Below are 12,640 nucleotides of genomic sequence, written 5' to 3'. Positions count from 1 at the left end.
AACCTTGAGCAAGTTACTTAACCCTGATTGCTTAAATTAAAAAAAAAAAAAAAGAAAAGAAGCTACTACATTATCTCCATTCCCTTAGAGCCCAAGGCAGAAGGGTTACCTGCACTGGGCTTTCTGACATTTATTTCTTAGGTTTTAGTTAGAGAGCATAAATTATACAAGCTCTTATATTCTAATATCTTAAGACTTTGTTGCCCATTTCCTTCTCCCCTCTGCTTTTTTTTTCCTGTTTGAATTTTGCTTCTAGAATGACATGGGAGAATGACTTGGAAATTGTCTAATTAGTTAGCTTCTGGAGAGGGGACTTTCTAATAGTTCCTTTTGTTAGATAATTTTCTCTACATGTACTTTGGGATTTACACTAATAACCAGAATTCTTAAGTGCTATTCCTTTCCTACTGGTTTGTACAAACATTCTTCAAATTACTTCTTACCACTATCTATGAGTCATTTTTACTAAATAATTAGATAATAGTCCATTATGAATCAAACACCATTATTTTTCTGTCTTTGACTTTACGAAAGCATAGTGGAGCATTTGAATTTTCAAGCAAAAACATAAGAAAGGGCACCCTTACCCTTTCATTGTAAAGCAAAATAATCTCTAGACCCAGCTGCCATGCAGGGACTTGTTCAATGTTTATAGTTTGGAGAAGGGGGTTTGTCAACTACTTCCTTCTTCTGGCTTTTCTACTCTTGTTACTTATTTTCCATTGGCTTTTTTTACTTTTCCCGTGCAGGAAAGAACAGATGATAAGAGGAATCTTGGTCCAGTTCATAATTTATGCAGTTTCACTAATATATTTCTGAAGAATCACAGTCATAGGATTTAGAACTCGAGAGGGAAATCTTAGAAAAAACTTCCCTTCTATCCTAATCTTCTATAAATAAGGAAATTGAAGCCCAAGAAAGCTTAGGGAACAAATAAATGGCAAAGCTAGGACTAGAATTCAGGTCTCCTGATTCCCAATCCAATGCCCTTTCCACTACATAACATTTTCTTTTTTTTTTTTTTGGAATTTAAGAGATCTTTGACAATAATCTAAATATCCCTTACTAAATTAAAACCTTTGAATAAATTGAAGGCTACTGCTAACTGGTTTAGCTACTGTGACTTTTCTTTTTGGCTTTTTGGTTTAGTGGAAAGAGTGTGTATTTGGAGTCAGAGGACCTGGTTTCTAATTCTGGCTCTGCCACTTAAACCTTTCTAACCTTAGGTAAGTCATTTAATTTCTGTAGGTCTCAGTTTCTTCTTCTGTAAAATGAGGGGGTTGAACTAGATCACTGAAGTAAGGTTTCTTTCAGATCTAAATCTATGATTCTGTGATCCTTTAGAATAAAGGCCCAAAACTTGCAGGGGCTGCTTGGCAGGAGTCTTAACATGTTCTCAGATGCCATAAAATCATTGTAGAAGTTTCTTTTGCCTGAATATAAATTGTTCTTTTCCTGCTTGTTTCAACTTAAGGAAGATTAAAAGATGATTAGATAGAAAAATAAATAATTCATATTTGAGTTGGGACAATTGTAAGTTTTGACTTCATTGTTCCTTCGGTGGTTTGTGATCAGTTTGTGATTATACTCTTATACATAATCCTTTGCCACAGGAAGATCATGGATTCTGGAGAGCTGGACTTTTATCAACATGACAAGGTCTGTTCCAACACCTGCCGCAGCACTAAAATCGACTTATCTGGTGCCAGAGTGGCTTTAAGTAGTCAGACATCAACAGAATACATCCCTATCACCCCTGCTTCTGCAGATGGTATGTTTTCTTCGTCCCCACCACTGACTGAGCTATATAAATATGACCTTATACTTAGTGACTATATCCTAGGGTACAGGGTTGTTTCTCTTGCTTTTTGTTACATTTTGCTTTATATTTATGTTGCTTCCCTTTCTAAATTTATTGTTCTGTTAGGTATAACAGAATAGTCACATAATCATACAATCTAATTTAGATAGTTCAGGTAAATGAGATCTGGTTGTTATAAACTCCCCCTTTCAGTGGTTTCTGCTTGCAAAATGAGAGATGAATAAGTGAGACTGCCTCCCTAGCACTGCAAAAATTCCTCCTTGCCTCACTGTGTTGGCCTTTCTGTTTATCTCTTTTTAATGAGAATATTATATTTAATATTTTACTACCTCATATAGGATTTTGAGTCCCATTTTCTGCCAGTTTATGAAATGAACAAATAACTAATAAATCATTTAACTTTTTTCACTGAAGTTTGCCTTAATTGAATTATTTATCATTTTCATCTGATAGAATTAAATAATCCCTAGAATTCTATCTTATGGTGTTTTTTTGAAAGCCATAATTAAATCCTAAATTTACTAACAATATTTCAATGGGCAGAGTTGGGTTTCCAACTCTTGTATTTATATTTTTTTAATTTATATTTTTCTTTTCTTTTTATTTATATATATAAATATATAAATTTATATATTTATAATATATTTTTATTTATATTTTTCTTTTCTTTTATATTTTTTTACTGAAAAACTTCATTTGAAAGGGTGTTTTTCTTTTTTAAAATAGTCCTAAAACGGTTCTTTTCTTAATAATATTTCAATTATAGCACATTTATGCCTTTTAGTACTTATGGAAGAATTTTGGGAGTACTAGGTGCATTTTATCTGATACTAACTTTAAAAGTTTGTATGATCCTTCTTAAGCAGAAAATGTGTAATTAAACAGTATCTTCTCTAAAATTCATATCAAAGAAACCCTGGTAAGACCTAGAAGCTTCAGGCACTTAGATATATAGTCATCGATGCTTCTTTTGCAAGTTATGAGGGAAGGGTGGACTTTTTAATTAAAGCATATTGCTAGTGAAGTTGTAGGTTAAGAGCTATGTAAAGGTTATTTAGCTTTACTTGCCAAAGCTGCAAATCTTTCCTCAGGTCTTGCAGATCATTTCTCCCTTTTTGTCAACTTTGCCAATATAATGGTTAATTTGTATTTTTCTAATTAGTAGTGATTTTGGAGCATATGACTATTGATAGCTTGGATTTTTTTCTTAGAAGACTGCCTATTCATATCCTTTGATCATTTATCAATTGGGAAATGGCTATTATTTTTATAAATTTGAATCCATTCCTTATAGAGCTTGGAAATGAGTCCCTTGTCAGAGAAACTTGTTACAAAGAATTTCCTATTCTCACATATCAGTGCTTTTGGTCATGTGATTGGTTTAGACTATGCATGGATCTTCAGAAATTCATCCCAATTTCTGAAAAAAAAAAAAAAAACCAACTTAATGCCTACAGATGGTTTATCAGTATTGAGGCATATAATTAGAAATATAATTTTTTTTTTTAGCATGTAAAGGATGTTAGGAATAATTTAATAATCCTAATTTTACAAAAGAAGAAACTGAAGCCAGGAAGATTTAAAATGATTTAACCACAGTCACCCAGCTAATTAGTTGTTTCCTGATTAATAGAAAAATGCTCTCTAGCACAAATGCCTATTCTATACTTGCTGTAACTCTGAGATGAATCTTCTTCATATTGTATTAAAATAATTCTTATGTTTTTGATCTTCCCTAGTCAATGCAAGCTAACCAAATAAAAGTATAAATTAGTGAAATTAACACAAATTACCTTTGAAATAACTAAGGAGTCTTATAAGGTTTGTGACGGTTCTACCCACTAAGTACAAAAGAAGAAAAGTTTGTAATCCAGCTCATTGAGGGCTCGGAAATTTTTCTGTTCTAAATAGATTCTTATAACATTTAATGTTGAGTGCCTTATACTAACTTAGAATTAATATCAGTTCATAAATCTAGTGTCTGAAAGAAAATTTAAAAATTAGTCCAGGACTAAAATAAATCAAGTTGTTGGCAAGCAAGAATATATGCTCATTAGAGAATATTAACCCATGATTCTTTATATTATTCATGTTCTCTGATAAATAGTGCATTTTCAATATGTGTGGAAAATGCTTATAAAAATTTGTCAGTCTTGCCCAAAGAAAAAAATTTAAGCTACCCAATCTTTATAGCTTTTTTTTAAAAATTAAATTACTTTATATAGTTAAGACTAGAATATGTGAAATTTTTAAAAATATTATGTATAAATGGTAGATTTGATCAGAAAATCTGGAGGAAACACAGGATGACCAAACTGAGATATATTCAAATAATTTAGAGTGCCTTATCAAGACCTTCAGTTTGTAGGATTATAAATCAAGACCGAAAAGAGACCCTAGAGGTCTTCTTGTCCAACTCCCTCATTTTATAGATGGGTAAAATGAAGACTAAAGAGGCTAAGTGACTTGTCCAACATCCAAGACACAGATAGTAATTGGAAGACCAGGGATTAAACTCAGGTCCTATAATTTAAGTTCAGTGCCCTTTCCGCTGTATCATATTGCCTCACTATTTTTTAGTCATTCAGTAAACTTTATTAGATCCCTACTATGGGCCTGGTACTGTGCTGGGCCCCCCAAAATAGTCCTTGCCCTTAAGAGTCTTGAATTCATTGGTGGAAACAACATGTGTACATAACAAATACATGCAAAATACGTATAAAGTAAATAAAAAGTAGTTTTGGGAGAGAAGAAACAGCTAAGGACCTAAACTAAGATAGTGAACATGTGAGTAAGAAAGAAACAGATATATGAGATATTATGGAGATAGACTGCATTATGCTTGGCAACTGATTGGATATAAAGGGTAGAAGAACATGGAGAGTTTAAGCTGTGAATCAGGGTAATAAGAAGGGATAGTGGTACTCTCAGCTGAGATCAGGAAGTTCAGAAGAGAAGGGTTTTGGGAGAAAGATAATGATATGTTTTAAATATGTTGAATTTGAGGTACCTACAGAACATTTAGTTGGAAGTGTCCAATTGACCATTAACAATTTGGACCTAGAACCCAGGAGAGAGAGAAGCTAGTGCTGGATATGTGTTTGTATGTGTGTGTGTGTGTGTATCTGTCTGTTTTGTCTCTTAGAGTTGTCTGCATAGAAATGACAAATGAACCCATGGGAACTGATAAGATGGCTAAGAGGAAGGCTGTAGAAAAAAGATGAGGGTCCAGAACAAGGTCCCCATAGTTACCAGGAATGCTGTGGATGATAATCAAGCAAAAGAGACTAAGAAGGAGCAGCCATACAAGTATGAAGAAAACCAAGGGAGAAGTGGAGAGAATATTAATGAGGGGAAGGTAGTCAACAGTGTCACATGCTTCATAGAACTCAAGTAAGAAGATGATTAAAAAATACCAGGGGATCTGGCAATTAAGCTATTATTGGTAGCTCTGGAGAGGGAAGTTTCAGAGGAGTGATACAACTGGAAGACAGATTATGAAGGGCTGAAAAGAAAATCAGAGAAGAGGAAATAGAGGCAATGAACCTAGGACTATGACTATGATTTAAGGAGTGATAAATAGGATGATAGCTTGAAGGAATGATAGGGTCAAGTGAAGGTTTTTTAAGAATGGGAGAAAGCTGAGCATAATTTTAGCTATAAAAGAAGGAACTGTGGGGGAGAGAAGGAGGGGGAAGAATTAATGATTGAGAGTTGGGGATGGGGTGGGGCAGTGTGCAGCCTGTTGGAAGAGATAGAACCTAGGGTAAAAGAGGAAGGGAGAATAGATATGAAGTGAAGGGTTCTTGAAATAAAGAGTATAGAAGAGGCAATTCCAAGAGAAAGACTTCTATATTTTCTTTCTTTTTTTTATTTTTATTTTAAAGCAATTGGGGTTAAGTAACTTGCTCAAGGTTACACGGCCAGGTGTTTCTGGGTGCTAAGTGTCTGAGCCCAGATTCGATCCCCCAGGTCATCCTGACACTGGGGCCGGTGCTCTTACTCGCTGTGCTACCTGGCCGCCCCTTTTCTTCTATATTTTCAAAAAAGTATGAGTCAGGATTCTCTTTTGAGAGGGAGTAGGGAGGGGCGCTATGTGGGAAGCTTGAAGAGAGAAGGAAAGATTTGGAATAGCTATTCTAGGTCACGGGATTTGAAGAAATTGTGATGAATCAAGTCTAGAGTGTTTGATGAAACATCAGCATTTATATTAAAGTCCTCTAGTATAAACTGAGATGGTACTTGAAATACTATATTTATATATTGATTACACAGAATCATAGAAATTTAGATCTGAAAGAGGCCTTTTAGGTCATCTAGTATGTAAGCTTGAGGCTGTTTTATTTTTTATTTTATTTTGTTTTATTCTCACTGCTTAATTTAGTGCCTTACACACAGGACTTAACAGATATACATTGGATTAGATCTATTCAGTTGCCTTACTTTACAGATGAGAAATCTTTGACCAGAGACATTAGTTAACTTGCCTAAGATTACACAGATATTTTGTAACAGATCTGGGACTAGAATCTAGGTCTCTTGATTTCCAGTCCGGTGTTTCCTCTATGTTGTACTACTCTTCTTAGATATAAGATTGACAAGTTAACTCCTGGTATTTCTCCTATCAACCTAAGAAGTCCTCAGTTTTTAAATCTAGAAGTATAGAAATATGGAAGATACTGAAAAATAAAATATCATCAATGAAACTTTAAAATAGCTATTATAGCCCTGTATGATAATAAGAATGATTACTCTTAGGATGAGCTTCCACAGTTTTAAATAGAAAAGATTCAAACAGAAAAATATCTACATTTTATCATGTTATTGATATTTATGGAAAAGATCTTATAAACTCGAGAGTAAATAATGGAGAAAATAAAAGTAGGAGCTTAATATGAGGCGGTAAATATTCAAGTACTGAGATGTATATATAGCATTATCTTGGAGGTGGAAATTAAAGAGAGCAGCAATGTAACAGGTAACAGAAAGGAAATAAACCAAAATTAAAAAAGAAAAGCTGCCTACTATTTTGAAAAACAAAATCTGTATAAATGATTGTGGGTTTGGTTTTTGTTCTTGTTTTTGTTTTTGTTTTGGTTGCAGTGAATGGGTCTCCTGCTACAATCACCATAGAAACTTGTGAGGACACTGGTGACTGGACTACCACCATTGGAGGTATAATGCATGAAAACCACAAGACAAAGGGTAGTGATTGTTGACCATTTGTTTTTGTCATTAATCATAAAATTGGAAACTCTTATTAGAACTCTGAGGAAATGAAAAAGGAGACGTTGAAACAAAGGAACCTGAAGGGAAGATGCTATATATACAGCATTGTAAAAATTATATGTATGGTAAGCTATTAGGGTATAGGAATTATATTTTATGTTATACTTGTACACATGATAAGGCAAGGTTTGGAAACTATAATTTGTTAAGTTAAGGAGAATAGCTGTCTAAGAAGATAGTGTCAGAAAGTAGACTTTATATAGCTTAAAATAAAAATATAAATAGTTTGGTCTGGAATGGAGTACAATCAACAGAAGCTAGTAAAAAAAAAGTTTCTTTGCCTCAAATCATGTGAGTCTGAACAAAAAGGCTTTAAAGCTGGAAATGGAGAGTGCAGGAGAAAAACTCTCATATATATCCACCAAGCTAGGTACTAAAAAATGTAACAAGTGGTATGTAGGAAGAAGATTCTGACTCAAGAGGACTAGTATTTCAAAGCAGATAATATCAAAGAAGAAGGAAACATGCAACCTCATATTCTACATATATATGCAAAATACGAGTAATAAGGTGAACAAAAGTTATTAAAGTGGGGAAGTTAATTACTACCTCCTGGGTATCATTGAAACTTGATGGGCTCCTACTCATGATTGGAATTTGATGAAAGAAGGGTTTAGTTTTATTAAAAACGAATGGATTAGTAAGCACTGTAGTTTAAGAACAAAGGAGGGAAAAACATGGTGAAGCATATTTCAATGACAGTCAGTAGAAATCATTCCAAAATTATATATATATATATTTTTTTTTTAAGCAATCAGGGTTAAGTAACTTGCTCAAGGTTACATGGCCAGTTTTTTCTGGGTATGGTGCTAAGTATCTGAGCCCGGATTTGAACCCCAGGTCATCCTGACACTGGAGCCAGTGCTCTTACTGGCCGCCCCTAAGCAATTGGGGTTAAGTAACTTGCTCAAGGTTATACAGCCAGGTATTTCTGGGTGGGTGCTAAGTGTCTGCGCCCAGATTCGATCCACAAGTCATCCTGACAGTGGAGCTGGTGCTCTTACTCACTGTGCTACCTGGCCGCCCCCCAACATTATATTGTGACATAAGTATAGTAAAGACCACTAACAAGAAGCATGAAGTAGATGAAAATTTCAGGAAATGTATCTCGAGTTTGACAACAAAAGGCCATCTGGATATCTAGTAGAGCTCTTTACCAAAATGAGAGCAGTCGATACATTCCTGACTTGCTTTATCATTTAATTCTTCAAAAGGTAAATGAAATGACCATAGGAACTCCTGTTCTGGACTTGATTCTAATCAGCAAAGAGGAACTGGTAGCTGAGATAGAAACCATGGAAACCTTGGGAAGAAATGCCCACTCTTTAAACTTTGTAGAAAAGGAGGGGGAAACCTTGGCATAATCTACTGTGCATCCTGTATTTGGGAGGAATTGATTTCAAAGAATTAAAGAGACAGGATAGATAGGACCTTATGGCCTAAATTTCTACCAAGAAAACTGGCATAGCATGGATGAGAAACTAAGTAAATGCAATTCTGAAAACAAACTTTTTCGTCAAGGAAGAAATAGTAGAACTCTTTTAAAGTGACAGATGTGGGGGTATAAGAAATTTCTTGATCAACTTATGTTGTTGTTGTTTTTAATATAAGAGACGGAAGCAAAGGCAGGTGTCAGGATGAACATAAAAGAATGACACAATCCTGTAAGAAGTGACAAGAATGCTAAAACTTAACATGATCTGGTGCTGGCAGTGACTACTGAGGGCAACCAAAAGTTTAAAGGAGGGATCCCAAGATTCTGGACAGAGGAAATTATGGTAGTGTGACAAAAAGAAAAGACAGAAGTAGTTATTTCTGATTTTGATTCTGTGTTTGCTACCAAAGAGAGCAGTTTTCTGTTGGAAAGGATACAGCAAAAGTTGTTGACAGGCATTTGAGAGAAAGGATAAGTGAGGCAACATAAACAGAGCATCTAGCTGTCTTCAGTGTGTTCAAGTCACTTAGTTTAGACAAATCACATTCCAGAGTACTGAAGAACTGGCTGGTGAAACTTATGAATTGTTGTCTGAGTGCTTTTTGAAAAATCATGGAGAATGGAAGAGAGGCTACAGGTTGGAGAGAGACATAGACAAATGTCTTGATTTTCAAAATAAGAGTGTCGATATTTATAAGCCTATGAGCTTAACTTTAATTCTGGTAAAATTTTATAATTATTTAATTTTTGGTAGCAGAGCATAAAAAGAGGTCTTGACTGGTTTTGAAGGGGATTGATCCCTTGCATTGCTCAATATTTGTATCAGTGACCTAGATAAAAGCATAGGTGACACAGTTATTAAATTTGTAGAGGACACAAAATTAGAATAAGTAAATTGATGAAAGAATTAGGATTCAAGAAAATTGACAGATTAGATAGGAGTTCTTAACCATTTTTGTGTCATAGACCCCTTTGGAAGTCTGGTGAAAACTAAATATTCTTTAAAATAATGTTCTTAAGTGCATGAAATAAACTGCATAAGATTACAAAGGAAATCAATTATATTGAAATAAAGATGTAATTTTTTTACCCTTAAGTTCATAGGCCCCCTGAAATCTATCCATGGACTCCAGTTAAGAACCTTTGGTCTAGAATTATGAACTAAATATATGAAATTTATACTTTAGTACCTAAGTGAATTTGTGATCTCATCATGTATATACTCTCCATTGGTACAAATCTCAATTCAACTTTTATCCTGCTGGCTTGTTTTTATTATGATCTTCCGTAGTGAGATTTCCTCCCCACAAAGTGTCCAGACAAGGTCTAGAGGACCTTCTAGAACTTTACATTTTGTGAATATTGATAGACTACTCTGGCTCTCCATCTGTTAATACACAATTGACTCATCTTTTTTTTTTTCCTTTTTTGGAGTGGGGAAGGCAGGGCAATTGGAATTAAGTGACTTGCCCAAGGTCACACAACTAGTAAGTGTGTCAGCTGGCTGAGATTGGATTTGAACTCAGGTCCTCCTGACTCCAGGATTGGTCCTCTATTCACTGTGCCACCTAGCTATCCCCTCATCTTCTTTTCTAATGTTATTTTACTTTACTTGTAGAAGGGATGTCATCATTGGAAATCATAGATGCTCCTTGAGATCCTTTACTTTTTTATATCCCAATAATGAAGGTCTTCTTGATATTCCTTTAAATATCTTGATATCTTCTTTTAAAGAAGTGTACTTGGTATCTGTTGTTTATTCATACTGAATTTAAAAAAAAAGTGATTTTTGTTTCAGTCCTAGTTAGTGTACATAGGCAAGAAATTGTAGGAAATTCTGTCTTTTTTCTCTCTTCCCATTTCTTTCTTAAGTTAAAAGTATTTTGTTTAGATTAGGTATGGGCATTCTTAAACTTATGTACTGTTTACGTGCCACTACCTCTGTGAAGCTTTTTCCTGATCCTCTTAGTTATTACCAGTTTCTTCAACTTTAAATTATTTTGTATTACTTTATACATACTTTGTATTTACTTGAATACATGTTGTATCCTCACAGTAGAAAGTAAACTTTGAGGGCAGGGATTGTTTCATTTTTGTCTCTATGTCACTGGTGCCCATTATAGTGCCTGGTACATAGTAGGCATCTAATTTTGTTGAATTGGATTGACTTGAAACATGCTATTGCCTGCTTGTGCTTACCATATCTCTGTTCTTTGAATCACCCTCTCCTTTGATTCTTTAGAGATTATAGCAACTTGGGATCATTTAGAAGTATTGTGTAATTTATCAGCATTAACCCAGCCTACTGATTCTCTTATTCATTTTACTACCCAATTCATTGTTATACCTTCCCCAAATATCTGTATTGTACTAATTTACTGAACTGGCTATCCAAGTCATATCATGGTCCACACAATAGGCATTTCTATCCATTTCGTTTTTCCTGTTTAGATTGAGGAAGCTCTGTAATGTGATGACTGCATCAATTCCCAAGTATTACTTATCAGACAAAAATACCTTGGAGACCCTTATCATCTGTGGGCATTCCCTCTATGATTGGAACCCTCTCTGCTTAAGAGATCAATGAGAGTGTGCACATCTTTGACAAGCACACACTTTCTTGTTATATTTCTCACTAAAATACTAATAGTCAAAAGGTCATTGAACAAAGTTATTTCTGTGATTGCATTTATCAAGTTTTGTATAATCTGAGTATATGCATGAGAAATTCCTTATTCCTTAAAGGAGAGCCCTCAAGGTTCTGTTTTGCTCTACTGAGACAAATGTCTTTTTCTTTTTTTTTGGTAACCAGCAAGCAATAAAAAATGGAAACTTGTATTCTTTGTACCTTTAAATCACTTGAAACAGTTAAAGGATATGGTCTATTATAGACAATCCCTTGTGAAAGCCTCCTTGTTCTCTTCTCATTTAACATCAAGTATGACATGGATACATATGTAGATCCTTCTTTTAAAGATTCTATAAACATGATTAAATAGCCATTATGGGTCACTAGTTACTGATAGTCTTAGTTACCTTTTAGGTATTACTATAGTCCGTGATTTTTTCCCCCCATTTTTGGGGGGTACATTCTTCTTTCTGTGATATCTTCTACAAAGAGGAAATAGGAATAAGTAAAAAGTTCTGTACTTGGGTTCAAGAAATTATCAGCAGAAATACAGAATGGGGAAGATGTGGCTACCTAATAACTCTTTTTTTTTTTTAAGCAGTCGGGGTTAAGTAACTTGCTCAAGGTTACATGGCCAGTTATTTCTGGATGTGGTGCTAAGTATCTGAGCCCAGATTCGATCCCCAGGTCATCCCGACACTGGAGCCGGTGCTCTTACTCACTGCACCACCTGGCCGCTCCTAAGCAATTGGGATTAAGTAACTTGTTCAAGATTACACAGCCAGGTGTTTCTGGGTGGGTGCTAAGTGTCTGAGCCTGGATTTGATCCCCAGGTCATCCAGTGCTCTTACTGGCTGTGCTACTTGGCCACCCCATACCTAATAACTCTTGAAAATGAATTGAACATTTTAGTGATCTATATAATAAGGACTAGTTAGTAATATGACATGGCAGCCAAAAAGCTAATTCCTTCTTAGGCAGCATTATAGACATTTAATATTTAGAACATGGGAGGTGACTCTGTCCTGGTCAGAGCAATCTACAGTACTGGGTTTAGTTATGGATACTTCATTTTAGCAAATAAATTGACCAGTTAGAAGTGGTCCAGAGGAGGTTAACCAGGATGGTAGAAGGCCATGCTATATGTTTACTGTTTGAAAGGATTGAATTTGTTTATCCTGGAGAAGAGAATGTGATAGCTATATTTAAATATGTGGAAAGGTCATTATTTTTCCTGTTCCCAGAGGACAGAGCTAAGAGCAATGAGTAGAAGTTATAGAAGTAGTTTATAGCTTAATGTGAGGAAAAATTTTCTAACAATTATAGCTGTCTGAAAGAAGAATGAGGTACCTTAGGAGGCAGTAGGCTTCCCATTGCTATATGATCATTCATTGGTAATGTTATGGAGGGAATTCTTGTTCAGTTGTGAATTGGACTAGAGGAGATTGGATTTTTCTTCCTACTC

The 12,640-nt window shown here is 34.8% G+C and overlaps 1 protein-coding gene across 3 annotated transcripts in view; it reads left to right on the top strand.

The window, feature by feature from the left end:
* Nucleotides 1–12,640, top strand: part of GMEB2 (glucocorticoid modulatory element binding protein 2) — a 62,894-nt gene that overhangs the window by 31,004 nt on the left and 19,250 nt on the right. For 2 of the 3 annotated variants that reach the window (XM_069072615.1, XM_069072616.1), the window contains exons 6-7: nt 1,614–1,771; nt 6,926–6,997. In XM_069072615.1, the coding sequence (XP_068928716.1) occupies nt 1,614–1,771; nt 6,926–6,997 (230 nt within the window). The remainder of the gene's footprint in view (nt 1–1,613; nt 1,772–6,925; nt 6,998–12,640) is intronic. The other variant, XM_069072617.1, reaches the window with a different exon arrangement.

Source organism: Petaurus breviceps, unplaced genomic scaffold, assembly GCF_028583685.1.
Source record: "Petaurus breviceps papuanus isolate PSGF00001 unplaced genomic scaffold, PetGlider_PUasm1.0 90847, whole genome shotgun sequence".
Lineage (NCBI taxonomy): Eukaryota > Metazoa > Chordata > Mammalia > Diprotodontia > Petauridae > Petaurus > Petaurus breviceps.
This window is presented reverse-complemented; position numbering and strand designations above follow the sequence as displayed.